At 39.5% G+C, this 16,673-nt stretch overlaps 1 protein-coding gene and 1 pseudogene across 2 annotated transcripts; one reads left to right on the forward strand and one right to left on the reverse strand.

The window, feature by feature from the left end:
• The first annotated feature begins 1,891 nt into the window (after positions 1-1,891).
• On the forward strand, positions 1,892-6,304 carry LOC110062440 (uncharacterized). The gene is made up of 2 exons (XM_020769361.2): positions 1,892-2,588; positions 4,129-6,304. Exons 1-2 carry the CDS (start codon positions 1,982-1,984, stop codon positions 5,295-5,297), a joined length of 1,776 nt encoding a protein of 591 aa, XP_020625020.1. The 5' UTR covers positions 1,892-1,981; the 3' UTR covers positions 5,298-6,304.
• A 487-nt stretch (positions 6,305-6,791) lies between these two features.
• On the reverse strand, positions 6,792-12,883 carry LOC110061069 (collagen triple helix repeat-containing protein 1-like; annotated as a pseudogene). Its single transcript, XR_016209679.1, has 2 exons — positions 7,660-12,883; positions 6,792-7,330 (listed from the first exon to the last, which is right to left on the reverse strand). The product of XR_016209679.1 is annotated as a collagen triple helix repeat-containing protein 1-like (transcript).
• Between the last annotated feature and the right edge of the window lie 3,790 nt (positions 12,884-16,673).

Below are 16,673 nucleotides of genomic sequence, written 5' to 3' on the forward strand. Positions count from 1 at the left end.
CTGTGTTCGGTACACTGTTCTTTCATTAAGAAGATTTTTTAGTATTTTAGGACGGGTAAGGACCACGTGGGAAAAGTAGACCTTTGCAAGGGCTATTGGAATCCACAAAGAAAAATTGGGGTAGCTACGCTTTTTTTTTTTTTCGGGATAATTAACCTTGAATCTCAATAAAAATGCTGACATCAGCATTTTCTGAAAAAAGAAGGAGAGGATATTGTTTTCCCAGATTTCCTTCGAATTCGCCTTTACAAACCACTTTTTTTTGGCCATTACCCGTTCTCAATTTTGTTTGTTGCTCCTTTCCTTTCTTTTTTCTCGGCCCTTTTACTCTGGCTACCTTTTGCGTTGCATGTTCTTTCTGGCTGCGTGAAAAGTTTAGACTGTTCACAATCCCCTATTTTTCCGTGAGATCGTAGATGTCGATCGCTGAGTTCGATGGGCCGCCATCTTGGTCTCTTGATGCGAGCGAAACTGGGGAGAGTACAAAATGCCCGTGAGTAGTGGCGGTGGGATTAACAGCGGTGCCCGCCACCACCCCTACCCACGGGCATTTTGTACTCTCTCCAGTTTCGCTCGCATCAAGACATCAAGATGGCGGCCCGTCGAGCTCAACGATCGACATCTACGATCTCACGGGAAAATAGGGGACTGTGAACAGTCTATGAAAAGTTGGATGTTAATTATTGGCGAAGCCAAGAAATGGACCTTGATCAATCATAGGCATAGTGGACCATTTTACCACCGTTTTTGCATCAAAACTGATAACGTTTTTTTGATTTGCGACGTCGGAATGTCGTCGATATCTAAACCTGACCATTGTAGGGAAAGGCCTAACCTAGTACTACCATCTGCTTATCAATAATATCTGGTGACATTTAAATTGATGACGTCACAAGTGGTACAAAGAGCACGACCATTAAGTGGCCATATATGACTACTTAGGCGTCAAAGGGTTCAAGTGTACTTTCAGGATATTTTCAGCCTAAAGTCGGGAGAAAAAATTGCAGCATTCTGTCCGGACATGAAAGACATGAATTCCTTCAAAAAAGAAAGAAGAAAGAAAGTTGTATTCCCTTCATGTCCTATCACAGGTCGTGCTCTCTATTTATATTTTGACGACTTTAATTTCATCCGTTCATCCGGCTGCCTACTGGTCACTGATTGTGTCTGAGTGTTCGAATCGCTCCCCAACAACGTACATCCCCGTCCACACCCCTCCCTCCCACTAAAGTGCCACCCTTTATGCTCTCACCCCAATTTTCGCCTGACCAGCGGGCGAGAAATTCTTCGCTCGTGTGGGGACGCTTGCTACGCAGGCTACACCCCGACGTCGACATTCTGAGAAATACGTGGTAACAGAGTGGTTAATCCTGTTCTTTGAGAACATATATATTTGGATATAATCTTGCTTTGGGTTTTACATAAAACACGAAGTGTTCTTAGTTGTGTGTTTCCTACACCTGGTTTACACTTGTAAGATAAGCACAAGCGTACTTGTGTTGTGTTCATGCTATTGCTTATCTTAAGAGTGAGAACCAGGCTTTCGTCTGGTTTGGTACGAATTTTAGAATCCTCCATGTAAACACTATCGTTTTAGTCGCCTTCAGGAGCTTTCAGGGTACGGTCAATTCTCTGGTTATACCCCATCCCCTTCCCCCACCCCACCCTCCCCGACAAAATTTGGATCCCTGCTACCAGACCAGCGTCTGGTGAAAGTATGAAGGACTGAGAATAGTATTTTTCCACAGATCCAATATTGGGGCAACAAGTACGAGCTGATACCGCCTCCAAAATTGTGTGGGTCTTGCTTTCCCCTTAGCACCCCTCTTGGGAGTAACGCAGGGCATGAATTCCCGGAAACCAAATCTTTTCTTAGAAATCTTTAATCGGGAAGATGCTTTGTTACGCATGGGAAGCAGCACTGCTCATAAACCTTTCTTGAAGAAGCCGTTGAATATTAAACACTGGCTTTGCAGTAAAAATGCTCAAGAAAGACCAATGTTGGCGCTGTGATACCATTTGTACAGCGCCCGCTCCCAAGATCTGCACTAGATGCGAAGTGGCTTACTACTGCAGTCGAAAGTGTCAAGATAGCGATATGTTTCGACACCAAGTGGATTGCCAAACAGCTGCGTTGAAGAGGACGTGTTCTGGGTGTGCTAAGGAAAGCACAGGATTAAAGAAGTGCGGTAGTTGCATGAAAGCATGGTATTGTGGTCCGGCATGTCTCAAGAAATCCTGGCCGACGCACAAAATATGCTGTCACGAGATAACAAAGAAGACAAGCGAACTGTCTGATGAGATGAAGAAATATTACGACTTCATAAAGTTGACTCCAGGCACGGCATTTGTTTATTACTGGGGTAATATTCCCGCCGTGGATCTGATAAATTTTCCCCTGAACGAAGGTTGTGAGTATTCCAAACCGTTCTCAGCCCTTGTTTGTGGCGTTGGTGATCCTCGAAATGTCGTGCTGTCCATCTCGCAACTTCCTGAAGCTTATCAAGAAGAGCTCACCTTTGTTTTGAACGACATCTGCGCTTGCACTCTCGCCAGGACGGTTCTTTTACTGTATCTGCTATTCAAAGGTTAGTTTGCAAAGACCAACTACCTCTCGTGTTAATTTGAAGCGGCCATGTTTCAACCATTTTCAGAAATTGTCTTCAAAGGGTGTCTGGAAAACCCGAATAGCGAATAGCGAATAGTCGCGAACAGTGAATAGGGAATAGTCCCGAATAGTGCGAATAGTCCCCAGTAGTGCGAATAGTGGCGAACGGTCGCGAAAAGTGGCGAATAGTGACGAGTAGTCGTCAATAGTCGCCGCTTTAGATCTAATATCCAGCGTTAATTAATTATCCAAATAACAAACAGAATTTCAGTGAATTTATTACCTTTTCTTCTCTGGACTCAGGCTAGTAGGCTGTCCATCGCCGACATTATGAAAACAGAAAACACAAGGACAACCTAATAAAGACGTATTTACGCTTTTGCAGCGGTTAAAACAGAAGAAATTACGTTTAGAAACATTTTTTATCCTGGTAAGCGTCTGTGCTTTTTAGCGGGAAAATCCCATCCTAAGTTGCTACGAAGTTGACTGCGAGATGCTGGGTACCCTATTTGCTACTATTTTCCACTATTTGCCACTGTTTGCCACTATTCGCCACTATTCGAGACTGTTCGCCACTATTCGCTCTATTCGTACTATTCGCTATTCGCTATTCGGGACTATTCGCTGTTCGCTATTCGCGATTATTCGCTATTCGCTATTCGGGTTTTCCAGACACCCGTCTTCAAATGAATTGGTTCTGCAATAATTAATTATTTAGGAATTCGCTGCGCCGAAGTCCATGTGATTTTTATAAGTGTAGGTAATCACATGATTTCGTGTGCAATTTGAAATAAAAAAGCACGGTTAAATTTTCAAAGATTAACAAAATTGCATGACTCCATAAGGCGTGTGAAATTTGTAGTCTTACAAGTTAATGCGGTTACCTTTTTTACGTACGACAATGTCTGAAAGTCTTCGGCACTCTTAGGTGATCTTCGGAAATGCCTGGAAGAGTTCGGGTGGCTGTGGAATTTTGCTCAAAAAATGTTGGGAGCGATGTTCTTCAATCTTCGGAAGGGTACGAGCGATCTTCGGAAGTGCTTGGAAAACGTCTAATTATCTTTAGTATCTTCGGAAGGCTTCGGGTGAACTTTGACCATCTTCGAATATCTCGGATTACCGTCGGTTGTCTTCGGGATATCTTCGGATATCTTTGTTGTTATTTGCACAGGTGTTACACTTGAACTGCTCTGCTCGTAGCCAATCAGAATGAAGTAATTTTGCAAGTGTATTATTAAAGAAAAAGTTAATTGATAAAAACTTCGTGTTTACGGGCACAATAATTTGACCATCACCTCGGCATCGGTCCCGCTCCCATCCCCTTAATTCTCTACTTATTTCCCACTTTTTCCTAGTTGAACGCAATATAGCAGAATCTATTTGTTAATTATTTCACTAAAATAATCCATTTTATTGCTCAGTATTTTAAAGAGGAAATCAGTTTCTACAGAACAGCTTAGGAAAAAATTTTTTTTTTTACTGCTACCCTGATCCACTTTCTAAATCCCTTATTGTAAAAGGTGGGGAACAAGTCGCAAGTTCCGTGACGCAGATCTGGTATTCACTGCGACTCAGTGGAAAAGACCAGCAGCTTGTTATCCGCACACTTCAAGAACTGATCCAGGCATCTAACCTTGAAGAGCTGACAAGAGGCGCGATGAAGATGAACCAAGACCAGTTCCAAAAACTTGGAAAGGTGTGGCGTACTTGGCTTGATCTTAGTTCTCGCTCAGGAGACTGGATTACAGAGGCCCGACGCAGGCGCTTTGATAGTTATGATGCTAAGATCGGAATGAAGCTCTACTTAGAAGAAATCCCAAAGCAACATAAGAAATCCGCATCTGACTGGTTTGCAAACGGGATTCTGTTACCCAGAGAATCTAGAAGCGCGCTTCCTCATGAGAACTTTACCCTCACAGGTTCAGACTTCCAAATCAGTCGCAATATGGGTGCTTTCTCTTATATCCTTCAGTCAAGTGTTAATCCATTCACATGTTGGGACTACAAAGACGTCCAACAACTGAGTCAGTCTGCTTCAATTCTTAAGATGTACAGCGATTATGTGAGTCTCGTTCTTAAGAAATGCGCCTTAAACATGGCCACGGGACAGGTGACGTTCCAGTTCCTGTTGTGCAACTGCTTGGAGATGGTTCCGTTTCTTCCCCCAGATCGGAAGTACGACCGAGTGACCACATCCAACATTGCTGACTATGTGCCACTGGCCAATCTACTGGACATGTACAAGCCACTGCTAAACCCCAGTAACCCTTCCTCAGTCATTGTCACCGAGTTCCAGAATTGGATTCAATTTACAAATTTGATGGAAGAGGCAAAGATACGTGCTCACAACATGGTTCCCGGCGATAGCTTTCGCAGAAAAGTCTTTGAAGACACCAAAAATTGGGCAATTGCGAATTCTACCGCGAGGCAAGCTTTCGCGGAATACCACGACCACAGTGAAGAGTTTATCATGTTCCTCCGCGCTGCTTTGCTGATCTCTGAAGCGGCGCACGAGCGCAAGCACAAGCGCACGTGGAAATCAGTAGCTGAGTATAATGGGTTGATTGCACGCAACTTCCTTCGCTGCCAAAATCGAGTCTTTCCCGCCAAGTGGCTGCTGAATTGCCGTAGAGTCACCATGTTGAATGGATATGAGAGAGCTGTGGAATGGATTGTCAAATCACGCTAACAAGATATACGCGAACGATTCCGAAAAACAACAAACAATGATCATCATTTTCCTCGGACATACAGGACTTTAACTGCATTGAATATTAGACAGGACCTAAGTGTAAGATAAAAAAGCCCAGTACTTAAGTTCTTTCAGCACATTTTTTTTATTTTGTATCCACGCCGGTCCGTTTTTTGCCTTTTTATTGTTGGAGTATTTATAATATAGCGAGTGCTATTGTGTTAGTTGGCAAAGTTTTGAATATTGACAATTAACTTTTTAGGCCCCAGATACTGAAATAATGTGATAAAGGCGTCTCTGAGGAAATGATTTCGATAGAGGAGGGTGGTACGTTTCTATAGTCGCACAGAAATTTAAAAATAACGCCATTTACTTATGACCTGCGAAAAATTATTCTACCGCTATTGAGGGTTCTTTCATATTTTCCAAGGATGATAACAATATGTTCCCAGAGAATCAATAATGAATCGATATCTATAAATGGAACTCCTCAATCCAAACACTGTTATGCAAGTGAATGCCGTACCAATGGATTGTGAGTCCATATTAACTTTTTAATAGTTCGCTGACAACCTATACGGCCAATTCTTCCTCCTTTTTGACCTTACGTCAGGCCTCAAGTCTCCCAAGTGATACCCTTTCAGTAGTTGGATTATATTGCTTTCCTATACAAAAGCTATACGCATTTATGCCATGCACCCCAAAGGTAATGTGTTTTTCCTAGCTGGTTTGGTCTGAAATCAATAGGTTCTTTTTTTTCCATTTTGGTATAAACTTAAACAGACCTAAGTTGTTAAACAATTATGGCAATTTTTTTGCGGTTTAAGGAGATTTTCCGTGACTTATCAAGATACGATTGGGGTATTCCTAAGGCTAGTTTATCCGGCTGTACGGTGTACTTAGCTTAGCGTATGTAGCCCTCTTTCACTGGGCTTTTTATATTCAAACACAAACAATTAGCAACCAAAAAATAACATTGGATACTAAAAGCACTTAATGATTAACGTGCATGGAATGGAGTGGAGTTGAGAGGAGTGTCGGGTTATCACATGAGGCCGAGTAAAATTAGAGATTATTATTACATGTGCTTTCGGAAGTTGCAGAAAATTTCCGAGTCGCGCAGTAGGGGTCAATAAACTTTAATACGTACAAATCAGCTCTTTAGGCAAAATCAAGCCTGTTTTTAATGTTTTGAAGACGGGAGATGATCGATACTGGACAGAGCCATTCGTATTTTTTTTTTTCGGTCAGTTTTCTACTTTTCCACTTCATGAAAACATTATCCTAGTGTTTTTAGCTTTTGCTTAGTGCTTGCATTGCGCCCATTTGTTACTTGTTACTTCTTTAATCAGTTCATCAATTTTTTCGATAAGAGATCAGTCTTAGATCAGCTCCATGGAAATAAAACGACCAACCCCCACCCCACAAATAACGGAATTTATGAAATGGCATGTAATTTACAAACAAAGCACTGCAGCTCTGTCTGAAGCAACAAGAAAGAAAAGCTATACAAAGAGAAACCATCCCTTTCTCAATTTTTCTGCATTTTATTTAAAACCAACAAACGTAAGAAATTTGCAGAGCACATCAGAGTATCAAAGAAACAGCTCGTTATATAATCAATGTCCCATTATAAGCGTTTATGCAGGAATGGATGTTTTGTTTCGGGAGTTAAGCCTGGGGTTTAGGAACTTCTTCAAAAAGATCCGGGACACTGAATTCCAGCCTGTTTTGGCGTCATAATGTCCACTGTATCCGGCACAATTTCCGACCCAGAATCCCACGCGCACCTTGCCTTTGTCGATGTTGTTGCAGTGGCCCTCAATATGGCGGACACGATGGGGATTCAGATTAGCACCTCCTCTCCACAAGTAGACAATACCATCAATTGGAAGGGGGCCTGAACATTCAGCACCGTTGAAAGTGAAATACCAGCGTAAGCAGCAGTCGTCACAGTTGTAGACTCTAAACTCACCCGTCCAGTAAACATGGAGGGAAGTGTCAGAGAAGTTCTTGGTGAACAAACATTCCTAAACAGAATGGAAAGACAATAGAAATGAAAGGAATCAGTAACTGATCATGTAACAACAACAATCGAAAAATTATTTATGGGTAGGGTAATAGGAAGTGAAATCACTTAACACGACCTCAACCACCACGAAAATGCAATTGAAACACAGAGGAAGAATGTGATTGTGTTCTTATTGCCAGTGTATTGCTATTTCGTTTAATTTCCACATAAATCCTTCTGTTTTGCAATATGATTAGCTATCACAAAGAAATGGCTGAGAAAGCAGGTGTTTGTTATGATCTGTTATAAAAAAACAAAGTTTTTTTGTATTCTACAAAAATCAATCACCTTGATCAGACCGTTATCTTTTCCATGCACACTCTTTCCAGTTCCTATAAGACATCACACCAGGAGTTCCATTGGTTCCACTTGTTCCACTCTCTCCACGCTGCCCTTTTTGACCTGGAGGGCCCTGGACTCCAGTTTCTCCTTTGGTGCCATTCTTTCCATTGATACCAGGAGTTCCTGGAGGTCCCCTGAGTCCAGTCTTTCCTGGGCTGCCCTTGTCACCTTTGGCTCCGTCCCGGCCATCACGGCCATCACGGCCATCACGACCTGGTGCCCAGGAATCCCAGGCTTGCCGTGCATACCAGGAATACCACGAGAACAGAAAGGAGGTTGCTGTATTGAAATGAGAAAAACGTTATTCAATTCAATCAATCAATATATTTAACGTGGTCGGTACGCTTAGCTAAAAAGCTAGTTTACAGGTACGCCACGAAAAAATTAAAAAAAAAAAAAAACCGAAAAAAGAAATTATAAGAGCCTTATGAAGGTATATAAATTTATGAGTTATTCAGGATATTTTAAAATGTTTGATCAACCATGTCTTTATATGCGTTTTAACGGCTGCGCAAATTGAACGGTATCATGGATATCTAATGCCAATGCAAGAAATCATACGAAATCTGTTGGTACGTATTTCAGTTAATTTTTTATTAGTCACAAAAAATTATTTCCACTCATCGGGGCTTAAATTTTAGACTTTTTCTAGCTTTTAATATTTATGCTACTTAATTTTTGTTTGTATTAGAATCAGGTCCTTCAATTTACCGTTGGTTTGTTCGCAATATTTTACAACTGTTAAAACGAAGAAACGAAACACTGTCGTAATCAAGAAGAGCCCTGAATGTTTGCGCGGTTCAACTGGTTTAGTCAAAGCTATAAATAGGGCAGCTTGGACGCATCTGTAATGCCCAAAGTTAAATCAATATTTGCAAAGAAATCTCAGTGCTAGTTTTGAAAGGAACAGTACGCATTTTTTTCCTCATGTAGGTGCTTTTTGTACTTGGGCAAACAATAACGCAGGTGGATGTTTTCCAATTTTTAGAGCGAACTCACGACATAAGTTTTAAATTTGAGAAATCCCGGCCGAGTAGAGAAATGTATAAAGCCATATATAAACTATAGAGAAGGTATTATACTTGCGACCTATTTCTATTTGAATTTTAGAGTTTCGACAAAACTTCCCTAATTTGCAAAGAGACGTGAATTTGTTTGGTGGTATTACAATATTGATAAACTATTTAATTTAGTCGGCAGGAGCAGGGAATCGAAATTACAGGAAAATACCATATATCTAAGCTCGAAGGATTACTTTTCTGTTCCAAGCACCTGTTGAACAAGTCGCTGTAACGCAATGATAAGTAAGTTACGTGTGGAGTTGAGATTTTAGCTTTTGTGTCGACTTTGGTTCGTGTTCGGACCAGTTTACTGTTGACCATGAGTCGAGCTGTTTCAATAGTGCAGTACATCACTAATAATGTTGATGACAGTTGTTTTTTTGCTTTTATCCAAGAAGAAAAATACGATTTTAACTTCCTGTTACGTTGCATCAAACAAATATCACGTTTTCTCTCAGACTTAAGATTGTGCGGAGTTTTTGTCGAATGGACCTTGCAGTGTTTTCTAAACAGTGACAGTGAGAGCGATATGATAACTTTTTACCCTTAGCGATTCGTCGATCACGAATCTTCTTCTTGAAGACCAAAAGAAGAGCAATGACCAGTTTTGTGTTTCTGAACGCTTTGAGTTAAGACCTCTTTGGTTATGTTACTGACAATCTTGACCTGTTTGTCAAAAAGAAAAATAGTCTCACGCAAACATTTTCTGCACACTACTGTCCTTTATTTATATTACACAACTGTTTGTGAAAGCGAATCTTTTCGCGAATAACTACGAATATTTCAATGGTAAGGACTCTATGTTAACCCAGAGAACGTTTTTATTTCTGGAATTGCCGTTTCTATAAATTATTTGTAGTGCATGTTTCGTAAATTAAATAACCGAAACGATGTATCTCTCAAATAAACACCAAACATCAAAATTTTGATGAAATTTTGTACTTGACCTGGGGTCCAATAAAAAGTTATCGGATGGGTGAGTTGGGCGCAAATCAAAGCTGTTTTACCATCTTTCTCGTTCTTTTGCCTGAAGTTTAAATGTGCTCACCACAATAATGAATCTTTGAGACAGTGCATGAAAGTGTTTCATATGCTGATAATTATCAACAACATTGTTCGCCTATAGTAATATCCGTAGCTGTTTCTTTACAGTAGTTCCTCTCTTTCCTGTAACCCCTGAATGTGCATTACTAATTCCAATAGTCACACACTCAACACATTCCTCTCATTAGTTTTTTACGCGTCTTTTATCATCTTGATTAAAAAAGTAAAATTTGGTAGACTCATTCGCACAGTGAGTGCGTGTTAATACGTAACATTGACCTGACAATGTGTCATAATATGGCATTAATATTCTTTTTTTTCTTTTTTGAAATTCTTAACAATTTGTTTGGAAGGAAACCACAATTTGCTCTGATGCGCATCACTGATAAGTTAAACCGGCCATGGCTGGGCAAAATTAGATACAGTTAATCACTGGTCAGTTAGTCAATTAACGTAAGGGGTTTCTTGCTCAGTACTATTCAAAGGCAACTGACAATAGTATTATTTTTTGATTTAGGCTTCAAACAATTAACGTAGAGATGAAATTATTCGCTTGTGTTGATGTAATGTCGTCGGCTGTGTATATCTTTTGCCGTTTGTGCTTGTCAGAAACAGACTCTTCCCTTGAAATAAAAAAGACCATTCGCAAAAGTGACACCTAATAAATTGAAAGGTATCTTTCTACTAAATGTATGTAGAACTGAGAGACTTCTTTGTTTCTTGTATTGTTTTTTTTTAGAATTCGTGGTAACGATGTAAACGCGAGTTCTGTTGAATAGCGCATTTGACTAATCCGTGCATTCTCTGACAGAAACAATTATAATTTAAAGCTAACACTTTGTCGGCAACCATCTTTTAATATCTCTGTGTATACTTTTGATGGGTTGAAGAATCTTGTCTAGCTCATATCTGAGAGTATAAAGCGGCCACATTAGCCAGTAGTCAAGGACTTTTGCATCTGTCTTTTGCATCAATGAATTATCATTCGTACATTTAAAGCCTCTAAATTAATATAACAAATTGACCAAGTTTTACAAACGAGTTCCACTAGTTTTGCAAAACAGCATTTCCACTGCAATGTAATTAATGCTTTCAGTCAGAGTCTCGCAAAAATTCTATAGCCAAGAGAATGGAAAGCGAGTCATCTTTTTTTTCTTTTTTTTTTTTCATCTGAGATAGCCGGTAGCAAAGTCAAAGGCCCCTGAACCGAATAATCGATGGCCAAACAAAGCCCTTGTGCCCCAGTTTGAATTTGGAGCCCTGACAAATCTGTTTTCTTAATTAGTACCTAAAACTTTTGGATTTCTAGCTATTTATTTACTTGACTCTGTTACTTCGGCCTGAATAGTAGCTCGCTAAAACTGAGTAATTAATTGAATTGAATATTCGAAATGACGCGGGTGAAAATCACATTAGTAGGCAAATGTGTGGAGTAAATATCGAAAAATAAAATCCTTCTTTTATACAGCACTTACTAGACTGAAAATATAAACTTGCGATAATAGCGAAGCGAAAAGAAAAAAACTATAACTTTGGAATATAAATTAACATGACATGGGACGAAGAAATATTTATAAACGTAACCGGAGGAAATGTCTTTTCGTAGTTATCCAACAGTTTACTAAAACTAACTTTTAGCTACCATCTCTCCCTCGCCAAAATCCTGTTCATCATTTTCTGCTTCTTTAACTCTGAAAGCGAAACAATTGATTGTTTTTAAATTAATAAAGCCATTGGTATCCTGGCACCTCAAGAGTAACCGCTCTCTTCTACTTTTAAGAATTTGAATTAAAATTTAAATTAAATCAGTTCTGTTTTTTTTACACTTAAATGGCGTAAGGCGATTTTTGCAACAGATGCGATTTGTATAATTCTCTCAACAGTGACAATTAGGTGCAGTCTTGTAAGTCATCTTAGTAAAATAAATTGGAAGCTAAGTTGCGCGGTTCTGTTACATAGACAAGGCTCAGAATTTCATGTTCCAGAGAAATGTCGTTGCTTCATATTTATGAATTGTGGAAGACTATTCGGCTACGATAACCGTGTAATGCCGACAGAAAGTTCATGATTCGTTTGTCAAAAATGTGCGCTATCAAGGCACGCTATGTGAAAGAAAAGTGTGCTGCGAACTGGCGTTAACTGACTCTTTAACTGGAGTAAAATCACACACCTTATTTGTAAGCTTGGGTTTCTCGCCGAAAGTTGTAATCGATTCGCTTAACGCGAAAGAGGAGAAAGGAATGCCAGGGGTCTTAATATTCCTTATTTCCGAAAATTTGCGCATTTTTATATCGACACAAAACGTAACGGACTTTTGCAACATAATGCAAAACATAGCAAGGAATTAAGGATGTACCATTCGATATTTTAATTTGAATGAATAATCAACATCCACAGTTATGAAAACAGATATCGTCAACTATGATTTACTAAATGCTATCGATATTTTCAAATCCTCATGAACTCAAAACAATAATTTTAGCAGTCATTCATCGTCTTGCATGAATAATGACTATGACAAATTTAGCTTTGAGAGTCGCTACAATTTTTTCAAGGCGAAACAAGAATAATTTTAAGATAGTTTAAGCTTAGCGCAGGGAAGTATTGTCCACTCGATTCCGGTTACAAAATAAAAAATAACACTTAACAGATCGTGCACAACACTAAAAACACGTTAAATCCCAAGAATATGGCGTGAAGATTAACGACATATTTTTTGTGATTTTCGCAAAAATCTCCAGGTAACTTAAATCTAATGACAAAATGAAAAACATACCTGGTTTGGATGCAGCATTGCAAGCGCTGTTTCACTTTACGAGTAGCATTTTACATCGTTTACGCTGGTCTTCAACCGCCATCTTCAAAACACGTGAGGCTCCATCTTTTCTGGTAATTATCGAATAGAGTTATGGGTAAATTACCCGAGTATAATCGAACAAATAACGAGCAAAGCGAAGTGAATACGAAAATTCCCGGTTTTTGAAATGGCCGCCATGTTGTGACGTCACATGGTTATCAAATCTGATAACGATCCCGGACTGCTTAACCCACATTGCAAAAACTCACCTCTAACAAGACACTAATTCCTTGCTCACTACACCCTCTAAGGAAATCAGTGTTTTTATTTGATAGAATGATGGACCTCTCATACTATGAACCTTTTTAAAAATGAAAGTTAATCGCTAATTTCCGCAGCACGAAGAAAACTAAGCGGTGGAAGATTCTCGAATTTAATAGAAACCAGTCAGTGTGTCCACGCCAGACACATCACGGATTCTGACATCGACGCTAATGTTAAACTCACTGACTTAATTACGGTTTAATTATCTATCTTTTCCTGATTTCTTAAATGTCGCTACGTTCAATTTCCATTATGCGAAAATCAGGATATTTCTGTCATTGATATCTTCTTGTACGAATTGTATATGGTGAGAGCGGAGTTTGGTCACTTCTGTGATCCTAGTTTTGTGATTAAACAATAAAATTGATAACCACGATATGTAAAATAGCCGTAAGAAAAAGAGGCCTACCGCCCAAACATAAAGACGATACCGTTTAGTAGTTTGCAAACTGAATAGGTTTCAGGCTTTGTTAGAATCTCAGTATTCATGCCGTACGGACTTTCAATACAACACTCTATCTGGCGCAATAATATAAAGGCGCATTTAATTCCAATCACTTACCTTTCTATGGTAAAATTTTATCGCGCCAAATCTCCAAACTGTGATAGAACTGAGTAAAAAGAAGTGAGGCTGAAATATTGGGCTAAACTGTGATTATTTCGAATAATGAAGCAGAGATAAAATTCGGTGGCAGCCTACAGCAGAGATACTTTGTCTCATCGCTGTGATATATATTGTTTAGCCTTCGAGTCAAATTATTTCTTACCACAATTGCTACTAATATCGCAATCTGATTGGCTAATTTACCGTTGTCGATAAGAGTCCAGACAAGGCTGCTCGCGTCAATGTGTCACGCAATGCCTTTTTTATCTCGCGCTCTGAAAAAAAAAAAAAACGTTTTCTTTGACGTTAATATTGTGGTAAAAAAACAAATCGAAATATGGTTTCGCGTAGGCTGTACTCTTATCTCACTCGGCTGCGCATTGTGAGTCCACACCATTTTGACCGCTGTCATGGCACGTATCGTTGTCGATAAGCGTACAGACCACGCTTAATCACATTCGATTTGTTAACTCGACAGAACAAGTTTTGAATAAACTTAATAAATTAAACCTGTACAACGTTTTCTGTATAGGTTTCCTACAGTGTTGTTCAACAGAAAAGTTTGTTTCTTCGTTTGTTGTTTGTCCTGGCAATTTTCCTCTCACATCGTTATGAAATACTGACTTTCTGTATGACTTTGAGAAATAATTACTTATTTTAAGATACCTTCAGAAGCTGTATACAGATTTAATTGAGTTTAGACATCAAATAAGTGATTTTCTTGCAATTCTGCGAGCTTGAACGTTTTAAATGTTTGAATAGAATTTCACAGCGGGCTTACTGTGTCGTCAAATGCTAAAACAAATATGTCAAAACCTGTTCACCAGTTGGCGAGAGTCTTCATGCCAAACAAACCTCGGAAAGCGGGTAGCCAGAGTTAAAAGTAATTAGTTTTCTATTCAGATTTAATATGCTTGGTTGCACCCCCTCACAATGCCTCCTTTTCCTCTTTTTCTCGGACGTAAACCGCGAGTTACTTATAAAACACCCCAATCGTTAGGCCATCTCTAAAACGGGGAAGGGGCAATAGGGGAATAGGTGAACAGGGGAATAGGTGAACAGGGAACGGAACGGGGAACGGGGAAGGAGAACAGGGAACGGGGAACGAGGAACGGGGAACGGGGAACGAGGAACGGGGAACGGGGAACGGGGAACGAGGAACGGGGAACGGGGAACGGGGAACGGGGAACGGGGAATCTCCAAAAGGGGGAATCTCTAAAAGGGGGAATCTCTAAAAGGGGGAATCTCTAAGAGGGTGAATCTCTAAAAGGGGGAATCTCTTAAAGGGGGAATATCTAAAACGGGGAATCTCTAAAAGGGGGAATCTCTAAAACGGGAATCACTAAAACGGGGAATCTCTAAAGGGGTAATCTCTAAAAGGGGGAATCTCCAAAACGTGGAAACTCTAAAAGGGGGAATCTCTAAAACAGGGAAACTCTAAAACGGGGAATCTCCAAAACGGGGAATCTCTAAAACAGGGAATCTCTAAAACGGGGAATCTCTAAAACGGGGAATCTCTAAGTTTTTAACACTCCTCACTCCTCCTCTTTTATTCGCACTTATGATATTTTCTTCCGGTAGATCATAACAAAACGATAATTGAATTTATTGAAAACCACAAAGGCTAACATTTTCATAACAGTATATTCTTAGGGTTTTCTCAGTGTTTTCTTCGCTCCATCAAATTGATGGTGAACAATAATATCTGCCTTTATCGTAAATTAAACTCCTTTGGAGCACGGGTTTCGTTAAAGGAAACATCGTGGTAGTATTTCCGTAGCTAGTGACAAAATTCCATGTAATCGAATTCGCATAGCCTGAGAGCGGGATCATGTTTGTTTTCTCCGGCTAAAATACACTGATCAACCGTAGCCGGTAAACATGGCGTAATGAAACAAAAGCCGGAAATGCGTCTGTGCCGCATCAAGTTCTTCGCACATTCTTAAAAACTGGTCTATTGTTCTCAGCAACGCCGTGGCCGTGGAAACAGCTCTGCGCACTATTTGATACTATTTAATACTCAGTATAATAGTTTGCTGCTGTGTCAAGAAGACAGCGGATCCAGGGTATCCAGAAAACCTTGTAGCTAAGTTACAGGATTTTCATATTACACTTCGCGATCGTCCGATTTAGTTGAACTTGTATTAACTTGTTTAAGAGGCGAAAACTAAAAAATCGAAAATGATACGATTTTTAGCAGCACTATGTACTCTATATTTCCAAATTCTCAGCGTTCCTCAAAGAAAACTGAAGAAAAAAAAATCAAGGGGGTTGATCTTGGAGGAACAGAATGGTTCTGGGGAGGACACTGAAATTTCTTTAAATTGCTATAACTCGAGAAATATTTGTCATAGTGAGGAACGGTTTTCAGTATAATAGTCCCTTAGTCATGCTCTCTTAAATGATATATTTGGTAGTTTGAAATTAGAAAATTTTTATAACACGTTTTTGCGACGTCATCAAATATGACTTCACAATATGACATTTTGACATTTTGTTCCACTTAAAATGATCAAGACAACAATCCAAGGCAGTGTGCAAAGTTTGGTTAAAAAATGGGCAAAGAGGACAAACTTGCCCTAAATGACCGTTGTTAAGACCGTTTGGCCCCAGCGTCATTCCTAAGGCTAGTTTACCTTTAGTGTACTTAGCTTAGCGTATGTATCGCTCTTTCACTGGGCATTTCATGTTCAAACACAAACAATTAGCAACCAAAAAATAACATTGGATACCAAAGGCACTTAATGATTAACATACCTGGAATGGAGTGGAGTTGAGAGACCAGTGGAGTTAAGAGGCCAGTGTCCAGGATAAGTGTAGGTTATCACATGAGGCCGAGTAAAGTTAGGGATTATTATCACATGTCCTTTCGGAAGTTGCAGAAAATTTCCGAGTCGCGCAGTAAGGGTCAATGAACTTTAATACGTACAAATCAGCTCTTTAGGTAAAATTAAGCCTGTTTTTAACGTTTTGAAGACGGCAAATGCTCGATACTGAAGACAACCATTCGTTTTAATTTCTTTCGGTCAGTTTTTTTACTTCTCTACTTCATTAAAAAAAAACATTATGTTAGTATTTTGCGTTTGCTTAGTGCTTGCATTGCGTTCATTTTCTTGTTAATTCAGTCGAT

The sequence above is a fragment of the Orbicella faveolata genome, unplaced genomic scaffold (assembly GCF_042242905.1).
Source record: "Orbicella faveolata isolate gen_17 unplaced genomic scaffold, um_ofav_v1 contig_3, whole genome shotgun sequence".
In the NCBI taxonomy this organism is placed as follows: Eukaryota; Metazoa; Cnidaria; class Anthozoa; order Scleractinia; family Merulinidae; genus Orbicella; species Orbicella faveolata.

Excerpts from the sequence above, each read along its gene's own strand:
- LOC110062440 (XM_020769361.2), top strand. The coding sequence starts at position 1,982 with ATGCTCAAGAAAGACCAATGTTGGCGCTGTGATACCATTTGTACAGCG. Across the intron at positions 2,589-4,128 it reads ACTGTATCTGCTATTCAAAG|GTGGGGAACAAGTCGCAAGT; the intron begins GTTAGTTTGCAA and ends TTATTGTAAAAG.